Raw genomic sequence first — 20,493 nt, forward strand, 5'->3', positions numbered from 1 at the left:
TTAGAGCCTTGCTTTTGAAAACATGTTCCTCGCATCCAGGATAGGAAGAAGATGAAAGCACCTTTTTTATTCTGTGAAATGATCTTTTCTGAAGAACCAGCAGATCCCTGAACTGAGAGTATTTATATTGATTTGGAGGCTTCAGATGAAAACATAACTCAGAACCAGCTCTCCTGTCATTCAGAGAACTGACAGTAATTACCACATGAAAGTTGACAGGTTGTTATCACAAAATTGTGTTTATAGTTAGTGTAATTTTGGCGCTATTGTCACATATGCAGAATTGCGTGTGAAACCTGAAAAATGATAAAGCTCAATGATTTTAATAGCAGAGAAATCAAAGCTACTTTACATGACTCTCTCATTCTTTTATGAATTGCCAGCAAATAGTGATATCCTTTTTTATACTGTGGAAAATTACTATAAATTTCAGGAAATGTTAACATGATTTTAGAAGGTAAATATAGCTGTGGGGTGTAGGCTCTCTTTTGTGTACAGTAACTATTAAAATTAGGGCCGGCCCGGTGGTGTACTCGGTGGAGTGCAGCGCTTGGGAGCGTGGCATCGCTCCCGCCGAGGGTTTGGATCCCATGTGGAGACCGGTCCGCTCACTGGTTGAGCGTGGTGCGGGCGCAACACCGAGGGTTGCGATCCCGTTGCCGGTCACGAAAAAAGACAAAAAAAAAGGAAAAAAAAATTAAATTAAATCAGACAAAATACGTAAAGTGCCTAGTGTGTGCCTAACACAAGTAGGGATCACCACATGTATACGCTTTCCTTTTCTTGCAGCATAGTGGATGACTCTCTCTTTTCTGTGACAAGTGTGCAGTAACTTATTTATTCTTAGACTCAGGAGACAGAAAATTCTGTCCCCTGATATTGACCCTCCCTCCTCCCTTCCACTGAGGAAGTGTGGACAGAGGGAAAACAACAAAACAGCAGTAAGGAGGATATGCAAAAGCCATGTCTTAGCAGTCGAGGCAGACTCAACACTGCCGTGAGCTGTGCTGCTCCTTTTAAATAAACTGTGGGAGGTTCCACTTCTGGGAATGGAAGACAGTGATGTTTGGGCCAACCCTCTCACAGAAAACAACTATAACTGTGGACAAAATATAAAAGCAACTCCTGGAAGGTACTGGAGAGATACCAGAGCAGGTAGAGAATGGAGGGAAGTCACACTTGGAAGAAGAGAACAGCAACAGGTGAATTTCATGTTTTTTACCTTTTTTTTTTTTTTTTGTCCTGAAGACAGTCATTAGTCAGTCCCATGTGCAGAGTGGCTAAAACTCAGAAAAGATATTTTTTCAATGGCTTTAAAAACTAGAAAACAGACTTTGGATTGACCACAGATGGAAAATGAGGTTGTTAACTCCAGAAGGGAGAGTACCAGAGAAGAGAAGCCTGAAATTCTGCATGTATATCTCTGCTCAAATCTCTGGCTGACCCTTCAAGTGTGCATGTGTATTGCAGACTCCAATTAGCCCAGTTAAAGCTAAAAGAACAGCTGCTGCCTACCTCAGGGGACATAGAGTTTGGAGTTTGAATTCAGATATATCAACTGTCTGCTGAAACACACCAACAAAAAACTGATACACTTCACAGGAACAGAACAAAATCCAGAGTTTCTAAACACCATACATGATCTCCATTAACATAAACCAAAATTACTAGACATACAAAGAAACAGGGAAACATGATCATACTCAACAGAAAAGCAATCAAGAGACTAACCTGAGATTATTAAAAAGGTGAAATGAAAGGACAACATAAGAAATGAGAAAGAAATGTATCTATGCAGTTGCAAGATTTCTTCACTTAAAGTGAAGGGATGCAATATTAACTCTAAAAAGACCACACAAATTTAAGGATGTATATCTGTAACTACTAGAGCAACCAACCATGCAACCACTAAAAGAAAAATAATGCAGAGAGGTATGGCAAAAAAGCCAATGTATATATTAAAATGCAACTAAAAAGCAGAGATTGTTAAAGTGTATTTAAAAAGCCCACTCAAGACACATTTCAAATACAAACACAAAGATAGGTTGAAAGTAAAAAAAAAAAAAAAGCAAAATGGTATATAATGCAAATAGTAAGCATGAGAAAGCTAGAATGACTGTATCAATATCAGATAAAGCAGGCTTCAAGGCAAAGAGCATTACCAGGTATAAAGAGGGACACTTCAAAATGATAAAAAGGATCAATTCATCAGGAATATGTAACACTTATAAATGTATATGCAACCAACAGAGAACTTCAAAATACTTGAGCCATAGAATATTCCACAATTATAGCTGAAGATTTTAACACACTTCTCTCAATAATTGACAGAATAGACAAAAAAAAACTAGTAAAGAGACAGATGATCTGAACAATTCTACCAAACGTGGACCTAACTGATGTTTAAGAATCACATATACTACAAATGCAGAATATTCATTCTTTTCAAGTGCACATGTATGTTTACCAAAATGGACTGCGAGCGAGACCACAAAACAAGCCTCAATTAATGTAAAAGGACTAGAACCACGCAGAGTATGCTCTTGGACTACAACTACATAAAATTAGACATCAACAGCTAATGTATTTAAATACCATTCCTCACTACAAGGAGCCAAGGCTCTTTGGAGAAGCGGCTGATTCCTCAGCTGGGCAAGGAAGATATCAATGAGCCTGGAACATCTTGTTATGCTAGAAAAGAAGAAATTGCCCAGAACAAATGAGGGGGCCGTGTCAGAAGGCCACAGAAACAGCCTAAAGGGGCTCCCATTGGCAAGATTTGGGACAATTAGAGCATCCAATTATAGTGAGGACAGTCAGTGGTGGATTATAGCCCATGATACAAAGCAGGGAAGCACAAGTTCAGGTTGATAACAGGTGGATAAATGGATGCAATAATATCCATTGTATTGGGAGGGCTCTTTACAGTGGAATGCTGAGCACCACCGATAAATGTGCAGGGAGCACTGGAGTTGGAAAATCGCCATGTTGAATAATCACAGTAAAGATTTTGGGCAAGAATCATCAATGGATAGTACATCTAGGGAGGTCTGATGAGGACTAGGATATTTACAAGACTTAAAGTATCTTCCCATAGGTGGCTTACTATCATAAGGAGAAAATAATAACTAAAGACTGGAGAAGCCAGCAATACCTTGCCTGGTTAATCAAATAAATATCACTAGTGAGGAACAAATGGGAATCATGTGCCTCTGGATATGAAACCCTGGGAAGGACATGGCTTCACTTCTGTAGTATCTGGCCAGAGATACAGAACCCGAATCTAATCATGAGAAAATATCCCACAAATCCAACTTCAGGAATATTTTATAAAAGGGCTGGGTTTGCATTTTTCAAAAATGTTAATATCATGAAAAACAAAGCATGGTTGAGGAACTGTCTCAGATTTCAAAATACTTTTTAAAAAGTCATGACAACTAAATGATGCAATATGTGATCCCAGACTGGATCCTGGACTGGAGGGGAAAAGTGCTATCAAGAACATATTGGATTAATTGGCAAAAATGGAATGTGGACTGTAGGTTGGATAAAATATTGCATCAGTGTTAAACTTCCTGTATTTGATAACTATGGTTATATAAAAAAGACAACATCCTTGTATTTAAGAAAAACAGTATGGGGCCGGCCCGTGGCTCACTCGGGAGAGTGTGGTGCTGATAACACCAAGGCCACGGGTTCGGATCCCATATAGGGATGGCCGGTTGCTCACTTGGTGACAACACCAAGTCAAGGGTTAAGATCCCCTTACCAGTCATCTTTAAAAAAAAGAAAAAGAAAAGAAAAACAGTATGAAGGTGTAAAGAGCATGATGTGTCCAACCCAGTGTCAAATGGTTTAGAAAAGATAAAAAATAAATAAATTTCATAGAGAGAAAGGGGGAGAGAGAAAGAGAGAATGATAAAACAAACATAACAGAATGTCACAAGTTGCTAAATCAGGCAAAGGCTATGAAGGAAATTCTATGTACTATTTGTGCAACGTTTCTGTAAGTTTCGAGTTATTTCAAAATAAAACAAAGTGATATGCTGACATTGGAGGACAAACATATGGGTGATAAGGCAATCCAGAAAAAGGGGGATTCTTCCCCTGCAAACCTTTGCTTTCCATGCGCTGGCTCTGATCTTACCTGTCTTCTTTGATGACGTCCACAAAGTGAGCATCTGTTTTCTCCCGGATGTTTTTGAATCTCAGCGGCAGGAGGGCCGACTGGTCCAAGCTCACCCCGGCCCACCTTCCCTTTTCCTGTAAGATCTCACACAGAGAGGTCTGACTGTTGGTGAGCTTCTCCTCTTTGGGAGGGCTCAGAAGTCCATTTTGAGTTTTGGAATTAGGTCCTCCAGAAGCCTGCCTCGAGACAAAGAGGATGCAAACACAGAAAGTGACGTGGCGGCAGGAGACACATGCTGGTCCCACCTGGACCCTTCTGCCATGCCAGAGCCCCACTGTACTGTGTTCTGGGCATCTGGCCTGTAAATCTACCCTAATCTGAGCACTCAACCTCTCTACCAACCTGCTGCCCCCTGTTATCCTATTTCCCCAAATGGCATCTCCAGGAGTCAGGCAACCAGGAAAATGAGATCACAGGTAGGGCCAGTGAGGAGGTGGAGAGAAAGTCAAGTGAAGAGTCGAGGTTGTAGGAGTTTGCTAACTACAGATCTAGGGTTCAGGGGAGGTCTGGGGGACTCAGGGAAGCTGGAAGGATGGGTCCAGGGAAAGGACACACAGCTGGCTGGGCTGTGGCCTAGGAAAAGACGGATGACTCCAGGGGCTTCGTGTTGTTGCTAACTGTGGCTGTAAGACACGGACTGACCCATGGCAGATGATGGAGGGTGGTAGGTGACAGATGTGGGGTTCCCTGGGGAAGAAAGCCTTCCCTAGCCTTCCTGCTGGCTCTGGGGTTTGCCTTCATCTGCTTCCCGCCCCCGTTCTAGCCTGGTCTCAAAGCCCATGGTGGCCTCCCTCCTGCCAAGCTCCTCTCCGTGGTGCGCCTGGAGGACCCTTCCTCCCTTTGCATGTCTATATTCTGCCACATCAAATCCAGCTTCCTGCCCCACAAACGCTCCCCTAACCACTGCAGTCCACATGCTTTAAATCTCTTTTTGTCCATCAAGAGGGTCCACCCAGCTTAGCTCATGACTGGTCTCCCTCGTACGGGTTACTTATGACTCTCCATCCCATTCTTTATGGATCTCTTCAAAACCCAGGGGACTAGAGGTATGGGACGGCATTACCTAAAAGCAGTTATTCTCAAAACTAGGAAGTTGACAAGACAGGAATGTCACCTTAGGTGGATGCGCCAGGAGAGGAACTGACGGGAACAACAGCCATGAGCTTGTTACCTTGGTGCTACTTCTATGCTCATCTTGACAGCCGTTTTGGACAGCTCCTCCCTCTGCACCATCTTCAGATTTGGGAGCAAATGTGATTCCACATGAAAAGCAGGTCTGCAAGAAAAACGCAGAGCATGGGAACACACCCAGAAAGCACGACCACAACGTGTAATTCAAACAAGCCCACTGTCGTTGTGAGTTGCTGCTGTGTAGATGGTTGTAAGCAGATAGAAGGTGTATAGAACCCCTCAAGGATAAGCCAAAAACAAACTGGCAAAGTGAAAACGGAGACGCACAAAAGCCTGTACATGAAAGTGCATAGCAGCATGATCCACAACAGCCCCAAAGTGCAGTGGATCAGCAGATTGTGGTCTATCCACACCATGGGGTACTGTGCAGCCACATAAAAGAATGAAACACTGATACATACTACAACAGAGAGGAACCTTGAAAACGTTACACTAAGTAAGAGAAGTTAGACTGCATGGATCCCTCCACATGAACTGTCCAGAAACGGAGAATTGTAGAGACAGAAAGCAGATTAATGGTTGCTGGGAGTGAATTGGGGGAATGCACAGAGACTGCTGAGGGAAATGGGGTTAGCTATGGTCTGAATGCTGGTATTCCCTAAAATTCATGTGTTGAAATCCTAAGCCCTCAAATGATAGGATTAGGAGGTGAGACCTTTGGGAGGTGATTATGTCATGAGGACGGAGCCCTCATGAATATGATTAGTGCCTTTATGAAAGGGACCCCAGAGAGATTCCTGTCCCTTCCACCCTCTGAGAAGGGACCACCTATGAGCCAGGATTCAGGACCTCACTGGACACCGAACCTGCCAGTACCTTGATCTTGGACTTCTTAGCCTCCAGAAGCATGAGCAACTAATTTCTGTTACTTATGAGCCACCTGGTCTATGGTTTACGTAGCCAAAATGGACTAACACAGGGTTTCTTTTGGGGGTGACGAAAATGTTCTAACACTGACTTTGGTGATGGTCGCACAACTTTGCAAATATACTAGAAATCACAGAATTATATGGTTTGACAGCATACATGTTATGGTATGTGAATTACATTTCAATGAAACTGTTACTAAGTAAATAAACTAGCCACCACCTATCCTAGAACACTATGCCAAGGTCCTTGAGCTTGCTGAGATGGTAGCTATTTGCACAAAACCGGCTGAATAATCAGAGGTACATGTTCACAGGCCTAGGAAATCTTAAAAGTTTGTAGGAGTTAGCTGACCTAGAAAAGAGAAGACAGGACTCAGTACTGACAGGGACAGAAGACCTAATCTTTCAATTCTCACAAACTGGGGCTCAACCCCAGCTCAATTACTTTCTTCAGATTCCTTTACCTCATTTCCTTCATCTTGTAAAACGAGAGTGATGGCACTTTTCTTGAAGACACGTTTTAAGGACTAAATGAAATAAGTATGTTTATAGTCTAGCACAGTTCCTGGCACACAGTATACATATCCTTAATAACTTTTTTTTATAATGTTCTCAAGTCTCATGCATGCAACAAAACATACGTTTATTTATTTATTTAGGCAGCTGGCCAGTATAGGGATCTGAACCCTACACATTGGTGTTACCAGCACCACGCTCTAACCCTTAATAAATTTCTTATTATTATTATTAATGTCATTGGTAACCTAGAAACTCTCACTGAGATAGCAACTAACAGTTTTCAAGAAGATAAACTGCAGCAGGAGAGACTTTTTTAGGACTCAGAAACCGTTTTCTTGTGGTAAGGATTATTAAACATTGGAATAAATTATAGGAGGCTAGATATTATTCTGGAAATTTAAAATAAGTTTCATTTACTGCCTAAGGGTAAGGATATGACTCAGATCACATCCCAAGTTAGATCGTAGGCCTGTGACGTAGTAACTAAAAGAAATAAAGATTCTAAAGGGTTGTGTAGTTTGTGAATCTGAACTTAGCACAAGCTAGGTTTGTATTCATACATTGGTATTCGTTCAAAAAATGAAAATATACGAGGGCACTTCAAAAAGTTCATGGAAAGATAGAATTAAAAGATAACATGAATCTTTCCATGAGCTTTTTGAAGACCCCTCGTACATGCCAAAATATCTAGTGGAGTGATTAACTTACATATCTGAGCAAACAGTAGCACCTAGGTAAAATCTGCTTATAGCTCTTTAAAAACTGACATTATTAACAGGAGTAAAATGTTCTAGTTGTCAATAACATACAATAAAATTATTTTAAAGCACCTCTTGCTGCTGAGTTAAATTTCAAAACATTTTGCCAGTGGGGCCACTAATCTTCTCAAATGAAAAAACATCCAATACCAAGCACACAGAATGACCCTCCAAGCCCCCAGTGGAGGAGGAAAGTAAATATGCCAGCGGACGCGCCCCACAGACTCCTGAGGGAGCTTTCTAGCAGGGCTGGGAGCCACTGGCTTTGATGTTGGCAGCAGTGGGGGGATGGCTCCTCTAGGGGGCACACTGGCCATTTCGGGGACCAACTGGTAGAGTATGTGGGGACAGGCTGACATGGTTTGAGAGACTCTAATCCCAGTCAAATGCTTAAGATCCAGGGACTTTTACAATCTTGTAAAGACAGAGTGAAATAGTAAACAGTTATTTCTTTGGCAGCTTTTAAATGTGCACACTGCACTGGTTTTGGAAATCAACTGTCAGGGACCAAATCCTGGTTCTCTACCACTTCACAGGTATGGGATCTCTCTGGGCCTCAGTTTCCTCCTTTATAAAATTGGGTTATGTCTACCTTAGAGAATTATTATAAGCGCAAAATGAGAAAATACATGTAAAGGATGTCAGAGGTATTTTAAATTGGCTCTACTTGGGGCACCACCTCTAATCATGTATTCCAACTTCCCAGAATGCTGAAATGGGAAGGACTATGAGCCTCATCCTGGTCCCGTGTGGAGGAGAACTGACTGACTGGTGATGTCTACCAAGGGTGAAGGGCGGGACGGGTGGAAGTGCTGGCTCAGCACAAAGCCTGAAGTGTTGGTGAGCGCTCAGGAAGTGTTGGCACTTAGTATTAAAACTTCTGTTAGGTATTCTCTCTGGTTATTACATAGTTCATCTGGTGATCTAATGTCCCTGATCACAGACAGGACAGTCGTCCTTGGAAGCTACTCTTCTGTAGCCATGTGCTCTAAAGGTATCTCTGGGCATCGGTTTGTAAGCATTTTTCTCTCCTCAAGTCCACCTGACATATTTCAAGAGGAGGCCATCTGCTCCTTAGGTAATGCCCATGGCACACTGTCTTTAACGCAGATTCTGTGCATTTATAGCCCCAAATATGCAAAACTGACAATCAGACCTACTGGGCCCAGAAGACACACTGAAGACAGTTGGGGGGCCCTGCATGCTCCACACAGGCTGCCTTAGGTAAGAGTCGAGGCCACCCAACCTCAGATACTGCACCTTCTCTCTGGAGGTCTCGGCTGCAAAGGAGCTGGAAGGTCAGTGGAGACTGGGAGTGGTCTGGGGAGGCTGGGGAAGTGGTACTCACAGGTGGGCAATCCCTGTGACAAACAGAGACTACGTGGCTTGGAACCTGTTGTGATAAAATGTCGTAATGGAGGGGTGGGGTCTTATAGAGTTGCCCATGAAAGAAACTCAGGAGTTGAGGCACAGGCTTTTGCTTTTAGAGCTGAAATGCTCCTTGATGATCTAAGGGGCTGTGCTCGGGCAGGTTAGGGGCTTGTCTGGGTCACATGGCAAGCTGGGGAGGCCATGGTCAGGACCCTAATGGCCTGAACCATGTTCCCTGTCCACTCTGCACTCCCACAGCAACTTTGTCCAGGGAGTGGGGACATGGGAGGCACATGGGTATAGCAGGAGAAGCAGCTACGGACCTCAGGCCCTCCTGGGCAGGGCTGCCCTGGGCAGGAACCTGCATCACCCAGGTCAGGCAGCCTCACTGGGCTTGAAAATGGGCCTCTTTTTCATTCTATTTGTTCCTCAGCTTACTTTCCTTTTGGGGAGGAAATTTGCTTGGCTAAAACTTTAAAACAAACGAAAAAAAAAAAAATCTTAGAGAAGTCCATCAACCCTGACAGAGACATTCTTATATTCCCTTCTGACCTGTAGTTAGAGGCCCCTTCTGTACCAGAAGGGACCCACCATGCAACAGGCGGTGTTTGTTTCCCTCTCCCCACCCCCCACAGCAATTTTCCTTTAAGTATTTGTCAGCTTAATTTCATTTTATTCTTTTGGCAGCTGGCCAGTACAAAGATCTGAACCCTTGATCTTGGTGTTATAACACTGTGCTCTAATCAGCTGAGATAACTAGCTAGCCCTGCCAGCTTAATTTTAATCTGTATTAAATATTTTACAACCTGGTTTTTGCCAAGCACTGATAACCCTGTGAGATGTTTCCTAACCCACTAGACACCTGTGTCCCCCTGCACTGCTGCAGGCATCTCCACCCTTGCTGAGAAGCCCTCTGTGGGAAGAGCATTTCAGACATCTGGAACCATGGATGTGTGTGTGTGGGGGGGTCCCTTACCACCTGGGGAGGCATGCCTAAGCAGCAGGCTCACAGGGGAGCTACACTGGCAGGCACGTTAGATAAAAATCATCGTCCTAAAGACAGCAGCTGCTATGATTTAGAACTGCCTCCATGCTAAGGACCTGCCAGTGAACAATAGTCAGGTCCTGGTCCACGCAGCTTGCAGTCTCATGTTTTGATCTCAGTTAATCCTCATAATAGCATGCGAGGCAGAAGCGACCACTCTGCAGACACAAAGGCTCGCAATGGGGGTTGTCAGCCTCTAAGGCTCCTGGCCACAGAACACCATGTGACACCGAGCTGGCCTTGCCTGCCACAGAAGGACCCAGGAATAACCTGGCACTCTGATTTCCTGGGCCTCGTTTTCCTGAAGTGACCTACAAGGCTGTGACTCCTTCCAATGGCACTGTTGGCACACCAGCACCAAGGGAAGCTTCAAGACCACTTTCACGGTCCTCCCAACAGCATTCTCCACGAGCCAAGGAGTTCACTGGCTGTTGCCTCAGTAACCTGAGATCCTGTGGAGACGTCCTAAGAGCAGTCTGCATTTCCCCAGATTATGTCTGCTCCTCCCCCCTGTGGGCTTTGGAGAGAAGACAAACTATTTCTTTAACACAGCAGCCACATTTGCATTGTTTCTAACGCATCTCAATACATGTATCCTACATTCCGGAACAGAGCTATGAAATAGTTTTTTCTTCAAGGGTACTTCTCATCACAAGATAAGTCACTTCTAAGCCAACAGCTGTCCCTTTTCATAACTGTCAAGGGAGGGAGCAGGGAAACCTCTTTTCTTAGAAATGAGGAGGAAATAACATCAGCAAAGTCCTGGCTTTGCTTGTTTAGTCTGCTGAAATGAATATTTAGCAAGATGTCGTATTACTAGAAGAAGCAGCCTCTGCTCCCAAATTCGAAAGTCATGTTGAACACGGAGGGACAGAATCATAATGACATTGCAAGAACAATAATAACAAAAATGACTTACTAAGATGACACCCTAAGTGCTTTGCGTGTATCAATTTATTTACTCCTCATAGCACAAATGATGCAAGTACTATGATTAGTCCCATTTTACATATGAGGAAACTGAGGCAGAGAAGAGGACTAGCCCAGAGTCACACAGCTGGAAAATGGTAGAGGGGAGTTCATGCCCAGGCAGCAGAGTCCTCGACCATAACCACCGCACATGCAGCATTTCTAAGGGAACAAGGACTTCTTATGACAGGGGTCAGAAGTCACCAGGCTAACCACATCCATGGGTGGGCCAGAGCCTTGCTCTTTAAGCTAATGGATTAGGTACAGGCATGAACACTTCAAAATGAGTGACTTCTGCTAACAAAATACTAGAGGAAAATAGAAGCAGATTATTAGAGGAAAATAGAATCAGTAATTATCACAGAAAAAGAAAGGCATCCCAGATGCTGTAAGAACAGAAAGCAGACAGCCTACAAACACTGGAGGCAAAACAACAAACAAACAAGCAGATGAAAACCTGTAAAACTCAGACCTGAGATCTCAAAGCCACATAGTGTAGAATCAAAGAACCCAGGACTTCCCGTTTGATCCCTCACAACCACTGGGCTTACTTAATAACCGAGGCTGGTAATGATCATCTGAGTCAAGAGCAGGTTAAATTATATCCAGCAGACTAGAAGAAGATTGTGGAAATATCCCATCAGAGAGTCACAATAAGAAAGTATTTGGTATTTTGGGAAGTTTCATTTATGTGTTCATTCACCTCCTGATGATGCCAGTTACAAGACGCTGGACATAGCTCCCATTTCAGTCCATACATAGATACAGTTTCTGGAATAACTTTAGACTTACAGAGAGTGGGAAAGACAGTAAAGTTTGCATACATCCTCCACCATGTGTGACCACAGTACACTTATCAGAACTGAAAAATTAACACCAGCACAACTCTATTAACTAAACTACAGATTTTATGCAGATGTCACAGTTTCCCCCTAATGCCGCTTTTCTGTTCCCAGGTCTCATACAGGATCCCACGCTGCATTTAGTTCTCATGTCTCCTTGATCCCCTCCAGTCTGTGGCAGTTCCACAGTCTTTGCTTGTCTTTCATGACCTTGACACTTTTCAAGTGTCCCGGTCAGGAGTTTTGTAGAATGTCCTTGGATGGGACCTGTCTGATGATTTCTCACAAGCAGGTGGAGGTTTGGGACTTGGAAGATGTCACATTGGAGATATGCCCTTCTCAGCACCACACAGCAGAGGTCCACGACATCGCTATGTCTTATTAGTGGTGATGCTCACCTTGAGCAGGTACAGGTGGGGTCTGCCATGCTTGTCCATAGCAAAGTTACTATTCTTACCCTTTTAGTTAATAAATATGTGAGAGAGAGATGCTTTGAGGCTGTGCAAATATCCTGTTTCTCCTAAAACTTTTACCCACTTAGGGGCCAGCCCAGTGGCTCACTTGGGAGAATTTGGTGCTGACAATACCAAGTCAAGGGTTAAGATCCCCTTACTGGTCATCTTTAAAAAAAAAAAAAAACCAACTTTTACACACTGATTTTAGAATTCCTGGATGGATCTTGCCTGCAGCAGGGATGACTATGGTGTCTTACTGGTGATTTTCCACTCCTCTCATTCCTCCTACTTCTATTACCTGGAATTCCTCTGTAAGGAAGAGCTGTTCTTTGAAGGAAATACACACACACGACTAAAACTATAGATAAAACTTGAAAAGTTCTTTTAAAATAAACTTCCTTTACATCCACATTTCAGAGCTAACAGTGAGACTACTGCTTATTTATTTAAAAAAAATGTTTTTGGCAGCTGGCCTATACAGGGATTGAACCCTAGACCTTGGAGTTATCAGCATCACACTCTAACCAATTCAGCTAACCGGCTAGATCTGCTTATTTATTTTTCTAACAGTTCTATCAAGATATAATTCACACACCACACAATTCACCCATTTAAAATGTATAATTCAATGTTTTTTATTATATTCACAGGGTTGCAGAACCATCACCACCAACAATTCAGACTACAGTTTATGATAAATATTTATTTAATTTCTAAATTTTATACATATGAGTGTGTGTGTACAAAATATAAACCTATTATCTTTTCAATAATGAACTAAAAGGCCCTCCACTTCCTCCAACTGAGCCAACTGACCTATTCATAATGATTTTACATATAGATAACAAGGGTAGAAGAAGGGGTCATTTATTTAGTATCACTAAAGAAGTCATGGCAACTGTCACAAAAGGATGGTTCCCAGGGCCTGTGGCCTCAAAGGGGAGGTATAAACCCCTAAAAACAGGACAGATCTTCTCCGAGTCATCCCCCTGAGAGCAAATCCACCCCATCAGCTTCATTCCTGATTGTAAACACGTGGATAACTGATGAGTGTAAATCACAAAGACCAGCCATGCAGGTGCGTTCTCAGTGAGGTCCTTCAGAGACGAATCAAGGTGCTTTTCCAGCTCAAATGGTTCACTGATAGGATTAAATGAATGGGATTAAAAAAACACCCATCCAATCTTTCTTTTTCATCTTCCTTGTTCTTCACAAAGAAGTTAGAGAAGCTAATTTTATTGACATATGGACTCTCGATCTGTCCAGCACTTACAGTGCTCACCATAAATGGGCACCTAACATCTGCTGCGGAGCTGATGTCACAGAAAACAGGCACAGGTACCCACACTCCTATGTCATGTTTGTGACTTGCTCACAACAGAGAGCACCTGTACCCTACAGCAATGATCAACTGCAGTAATTGGAAGAATCTCCTTCAAATCAGCACAAATGGCCAAGCTGAGACCTTCCCAAGAGCCAGTGACTTCTGGAGGGCAAATCCGCACAGCTTGTCTGCCTCCTCCTGGTTCCTGTTGACTCCTCCCACAGTCAATGTCCACGGCTCTGCGTGGGTGGAACAAACACATGGCCCAGTGCAGACTGAGCCTCTACCCCAGATCCAGCACTCACAAGCATCACTTCAGTTAATCTTCAAACAATGCTGAGATTTCCTCCTCCTCACAGCCCCCACTGAGGAACACTGTGGCTTAGAGAAATGAAGTGACATCTTCACAGTTCCAAAGCCAAGGCTCTGAGAAGGATCTTCCATTTTAAGTCGTGGCCCTCTCCACAGCACACAAGCTGCCTTCTGTGAAGCTGGTGTGTGGAGTCCTCATCCCTAACGGCTCATTCCTTGGCCTCTTTCTTGACTCATACCCCAACCCTAAACTCTAGAGTCTCTGCACGCTCAGGCTCAGAGAGCAGAGCACCATGGTTCTGGCAGTATCTGCCGCCCCAGCCCCCATCGGCAATGCCAGGGCCCTCCTAATGAGACACTCACTGCTGGTCACTTCAAGAAGCCAAGACTTGGATGTGGAGAGGGTTCCCTTTGACCTGTGAACTCAGAGCCAAAACCCCTGACCTTTGACATCAGAACCATTTTCTGGTAGGTCATTGAAAGTACTCAGATCATTTTATGATGTATTAGGTAAGAATTTTCCAGCTATGAATTAGGAGATAACTTAAAGACATACAGTACGCATACACTAGGGGTGGAAAATAAATCTTTCATGGACATTATTTTGGTTCTAAATAGTTCTGCCAAAGCTTCTGAATTTGGTCCTTCTTAATCTGGCTCTGCAGAGTCTATCTCTCTGTGTGTCATTAAAGAATTAAAAACTTCAGCTAAAAAGAAGTTGAAATTATCTACTACATGTCAGGCACTGTGCTGCTCATTTGGAAATATGTCAATTATTTCACATGTGGTCTCTGCATCCAAAGTGCCCATGGGAAGGAAACAGAGATTGAGGTCGTGTATGTTATAGCCAAGTGGTGGGACTAAGATTTAGGAGACAAGCGGTATCAGCAAGAGGAGGCACAGGAAATGGTCATGAAGCCAAACGGTGATGTGTAAAGATAGGTTTAGAGGGAGGAGAGCGATGAGTATAGCAGGCAAGAGGAACAGCAGGAGCAAGACATGTGGTCACTCACTTGATGGATATTTACTGAACACTGTTTCTCTAATTTCTTGGTTCTTGGCATGAAAGTTTTCCCTCCATCAGTATACCCCCAAAAGATATAACCCACAGCACTCGCCCTGTAAGGTGTAGCTTGAAAGCAGAAATCTGTGCTCAAAGAGGCCTGCAGATGCTGCCTACCACGGCTCCCTTTGGAGACCTGGCAATGCCAATTAGCATATTAAAGGCTCTGAGAAGTCCTGCAGTAAAGAAACCCTTTCTGTGTTCTTTAATCCAGAATTTCCCAAATTTACTTGACGACAGTCTTTTCTCATACTTGACACCTATTTCTACCACCTGAGGAAACATACTTTGAGAGCCACTGCCTTTCTCCAGGCCTCATCAGCTAGGCAGGAGGACGGACTGTGGGGTGGTGACAGAAACCCACACGAGAACAGACTCCCGCTGAATGAGGTGGCAGCAGCGACAGAGGAAGAGCAGCCCGTTGACAGAAGAGTCAACAGACCCTGCTAAAGGATCAGGAGGAAGCAGTCGGCGATTCCAGCTCGTTTTCTTAGAAAAGCTAACCCCAGTGCAGATAATGTTACTAAGATGATGGGCCAATGACGTAAGTGTGGGGCACTGAGAAGTTTGTAAAATAAACCCACCCAAAGACTGTAGGAGCAAGCAACAGGCGTTTCACATTTCTATTGTTTGAAAACTCTTGGGTGAGACTAAGAGTACATATCAGATTATAATCTATATAATTTTTAAAGCAGATCTCAGTTTTCTGCTTTTCAAGTTTAGCATTTTTGGTTCATAACGCTTCACTCACAGATACCCAGGAGGGCTCCTGACGATGGCAAAGGCTGGTGGAGACCAGGTCTTCCATCTCTTCCTGCTCTTTCTACTCCAATTGTGGAATCCAAATGATTCTAACTTTCTGGGACAGGCCTCGTCTCAGATATCCTAGTGTCCTCCCCAAACTATCAAAATGTACCAGAAATCATACTTTGTGATCCAACTTCGTGATCATTCCCTCCTGGAAGGGGCACTAAAATCTTTTTTTTTTTTTTTTCTCAAATTCTTTTCAATAAACGTAGCCAACCTAATAGATCACAGCGTTTTCAGAACCTTTTCATTTATTACTTGGAGAGTCTATACATGGCAATAGTATATGCTCAACAGTTTTTGACCATCCAGATCAAAGTAAATATATAATTAGAATAAGAAATGTTCTTTCGATGTGAGAGAAAACCTTCTTAAGGCAATTTAGCACAGAGTCTGTTATTAAAATTGCAAGTATGTTATATGGTAAACTCAGCAACTGTATCCCTTACCAGCCAGAAACATATACATAATCTAAAATGGCACACAAGCACAACAAATCAGTTATTTTTGGCTTTGAGCTCTATTCTCTACTTAAATACAGCTCAGTGTGAAGCCTGCAGGACGATTTCTCCCTGAGTAATAAAACCATATTGAAAGCAACGTTTTTTAATTCCTCGCCCACACCGATTCTTCTCTGCCCCTGCGTAGTAACAGTCTGTGAGCCAAGAGCTACTCTTCCTGATGCTGCAAAACACCAGCCCAAGCAAGGAGCTGTCTCTAAAGTTTGCAGGCACGCAGGGAAGCTCAGCTATGTTAACTGGTACGCATGTGCCAGACACAGTAGGGGAAAGAGAGGGTCTGACACCACAAGCCTGGTGGTTCTCACTCAGGGGAGATTCTGCCCCGCACCCCCCACCCCGTGGCAACGTCTGAAGACATTTTTCGTTGGCACAACTAGGGGGAGGGGGTGTTACTGATATCTAGTAAATAGGGATGCTGCTAACCAGCTGACAATGCACTAGACAGCCCCCACAACACAGGATTATCTGGTCCAAATGTCAATAATGCCAAGGTTGAGAAATCCTACATGAAACTAACAAAGTGCACAATGAAAATGATATATGAGAGCTGTCAATAAACCTAAAGACAATACTTACAAAAAGCAACTGGATGATAGGCACTATGGATTCCGACATAGTAACATGATCTGGATATGCCTGCTGATGGCCACATTACGAACCCTGGTAAGCTTAAATGCCAATAGCGAGCTTTCGCATCTGTTAATGAATATGGATATGTTGGAACACATTGGAGTAAAGCCATAAAATAGGCCATCATCCTGATTAATACATCATTTTGTTATCTGAGAGCACGAAACAGTAAAGTAGAACAGTTATAACTCTCTTTTTAAAAATGGAAATAATTTAAACAGTACAAATAAACAGAAGGTACAAGTGGGGGAACTAAATCACATGTGAAATCTGAGGAACAGTCCATAAACTTGAATGACTTCATATGCCCAGGTCGATCATGTTAATTCCTTGGCAGTTTATTATGACATAATGTTAATCCAGAAATGGGCACTTCTAGAGAGCCGGCAGGAGGTCTCTGTTCCAATAAGTGAATACCATATGTTCTTGGCAACCTGTAGTCTTTCAGCAAGCTATGTTACAAGATTTACCCACACCAACAAAATTGAAAATAATCATGAAACAGTGGATTTCAAGAGATGCAGAAATATTTGAGAAAATGGTCTCTGAAATAAGATAGAAACTAGCTCTCCAAGCAAGATGCAAGGAGAATCTCCTTCACTGTCATTTATCTTTAGCTTATAGAAATCCCAAAAGACACCATAGGTTACAGAAAAAGAAAATAATAACTACAGTGAGAAGCATCTTCTTGCAATACAGAAGTGAAATGCAGATGCGTAGTATGTCAAAAAGCACGGATATTAAAAATGCAAAATGCTGCTAGCTTTATACTAAATTTAAAAATCATGAAAACCAAATCAAAGGGCATTCCAAGTCACTCATCACAGACCTAAAGGCCATTTACTGCACATGTTCTACTGCAGAGTTAATATAAAGTTTTAGAAGTAGGGGAAAAAAAAAAAACTAACCTTAAGGTTATCAAAGGTTTTGACAGTCTGCGCCAAGTCACTGACGCTCCCTGCTGATGCTGTCCCCTGTCCCCTAGGGCCTGAGGACACCCGTGAGCCGTCAATGGCCTCGAAGCCAGAAAGCAAGGCCTCTGCACAGCTGCAGGGAGACTCCTTGGCTCTCTGACCCGATATCAGGTATGTCTTCAAACCTATGATGGATAAAAATTACAATCAGCACAGAAGGAAACCACCATTTCTTGAAATATAGCTCGGTCTTGCTCTCTACGGGGACACGGTCCTGAAAAGTTGAGAGTAAAGTGAAAATGTGAATGTGTCACATTTTATGACCAACTCCACGATCTTCTCAGGGAGGCGCAGCCTCGGGGAGACATCTGCCTGCAAGACACACCTCTGACTCACGCTACATTTTCTCTAGCTAATGGCTGTGTGTTCGTTGTACCTTTGGGGGCTAAAATAAGCATTAAAAGTTCCTCCATGAAAGGGTCACCTGACCTCTTCATAGAGGCAGCACTGAAGCTTGAAGGTCGACTCTGGGCACTGCCGGGGTTTATTTCAATCTGTGAATACCAGTCCCTGACATTTATACCAGTCATTTATTCTAGCTGTCAGAGCAAGCTAGAGCACCGACCACCTTACCTGCATCAGAGACGGCAAAGCTGCCATGAGCTGTGAGACCCTCGCTCGTACCAACAGGGCTGATTAAAACCTCCCTTGATTCTGCTTTGTCAAGGATCTACTTTCTGCTGGATCCAAACATGCACTCCAGCAACACTCCACTTCTGTCAGGCTGAGGTCTACATATGTTTTATTCTCTCAGACAATTCCCATTGGAAAAAAAGGTTGGTCAAATGGGCAGTTAACCTACATTTTTACAATTCTCACTGAAGGCTGAAAAAGACACACTAATACATGTGACACCATTAGGTAGCTACAACAGGTAGGGAGCTCCCTGCTCCAGGTATTTAGAACTATCTGCTGGGAAAGTAAGAAGGAGCAGGTTTTCCAGGAAGAACTCAAGGAATTTTTGAAAAAGGAGCAAACTTTATTTACATATGTGAATCCTTTTTCCCATATTTAAATGTACCCTATTTACATATTTAGATTCTATATTGGAATTTAGCCAGACAGCAAATGTATTGGAGGGAGTGATGTGCTCTTTATTCAATAAATGTTTATTTCAGGTCTGGTGTATGCCACACACTCAGGATAAAATCCAGAACGAAACTGGGTCCCCACCATGCAGAGCTTAAGTTCTAGCAGGTTACAATGAAAAGTCATTGGAGGGGGTATCATGGGAAGAGTCAGTCAAGAGGTGATGTGTCTACACCACTGTTTCCAGGACAGTTTCTTGTAGTTGGTACATATTTAACAAGTACTTTAACATTAATTAATCAAATAACCTAGGGACCACTTCATCAATAATCCTTTATCTGAAGCTGGCCCTGACCACAGAATGACGATCCCATGAGATGCCAGCAGCATGGGGCACCCCTCCCCAAGGATGCTGCTCCCCATAAACAAGGGCTGCCCTGGGAGCTCGAAATGGGCCACCTCTCACATCCAGGAAGGGTCATCACCCAAGGTAACCATTCATCTGCTCCCCGTGCAGCTCCAAAACTGCAAAAGAAAGGAAGATGGACTTTCCTGGAGGTGTGTGAGATCTAAAGCAGGGAGAAGGTCTAAGAGGGTGGCCAGCACATTCACATCGTTGAGTCCAGCCCTCCTCAGGGAGCAGGATGGCAGCTGCTTGCCTCTTCAGTCCCCAGCCCCAGGTGTGCCACGCTGCATGAGTCCCTGAGGTTTGTGGTTGCTATTCTGAACTGGGATTGCCGAGTCACAGTTCACTCATCAAACATTCATTAAGCACTTCCTGTTTAGCCTACACTGTGAGGGGTGCAGGGAGGATGAGAGAGAACGTGTCAGCCACAATGGTGACCTGTGTGAAGCCGTCACTTGCTTAGGGGAGCAGACAACAGAACAGGCAGGTGTCACTACAGCCAGGTGCGCCAAGTCCCAGGACGAGGAGGCATGGGGAGCTCCAGGGAGCACAGGAGACTAGGAAGGAAGGTGCTGCAGTTTGAATGTGCCCCCTCTGAAATTCAGGTGTTGCCATCATGACAGTATTAAGAGGCAAGGCCTTTAGGAGGTGTCTAGGCTGTGAGGGCTCCTCCCTTGGGAATGGGATTAATGCCCTTATAAAGGCTCTGGAATGAGGGGATTGGTTCTGTCGCTCCCTCTTCCACCACGTGAGGACACATGTCCCTCCTTTCCAGAGGCTGCAGCCCTCACCAGACGACCAAACCTGCTGGCACCTTGACCTTGGACTTCCCAGCCTCTAGAATTATGAAAAACAAATTCTGGTCTTTACAAATTCCCCAGTCTGTGGCATTCAGTTCTAGCACCACAAATGGACTAAGACAGAGCCTCACTGGATGAAGCGCCCTCTAAGCCGAGAACCAAAAGATGAAGCAAGGTCAGCTGGGGACAGCAAATAGGTCCAAGGGCTGGGGCGGCTGTCACCAGCTGGCAGTGTTACTAGAACAGTCTGTGAAAGGCCTCCAAAAAGGGAGGTCTGGGCAGGCATAGCTGTGAGGTGGCGCTGAGCTTAGTGTGGCTGGAACACGGGATGCATGTGGGAGACTGGCCAGAAGTGAGCCCGTGCAGGGCACTGCCTGGGTCATCTCCAGGGGTCTTCTTCCTGGGGGGGGGGGGGGGGG

General features: G+C 43.8%; 1 protein-coding gene across 1 annotated transcript in view; it reads right to left on the reverse strand.

Moving 5' to 3' along the window:
* Window positions 1-20,493, reverse strand: part of ADCY9 (adenylate cyclase 9) — a 122,604-nt gene that overhangs the window by 19,808 nt on the left and 82,303 nt on the right. The window contains exons 2-4 of the mRNA XM_008573823.1: window positions 17,774-17,964; window positions 5,361-5,465; window positions 4,148-4,365 (exon numbers count right to left, since the gene is read on the reverse strand). Coding sequence (XP_008572045.1) covers window positions 4,148-4,365; window positions 5,361-5,465; window positions 17,774-17,964 — 514 coding nt within the window. The remainder of the gene's footprint in view (window positions 1-4,147; window positions 4,366-5,360; window positions 5,466-17,773; window positions 17,965-20,493) is intronic.

The sequence above is a fragment of the Galeopterus variegatus genome, unplaced genomic scaffold (genome assembly GCF_000696425.1).
Source record: "Galeopterus variegatus unplaced genomic scaffold, G_variegatus-3.0.2 Scaffold968, whole genome shotgun sequence".
Classification (NCBI taxonomy): Eukaryota; Metazoa; Chordata; class Mammalia; order Dermoptera; family Cynocephalidae; genus Galeopterus; species Galeopterus variegatus.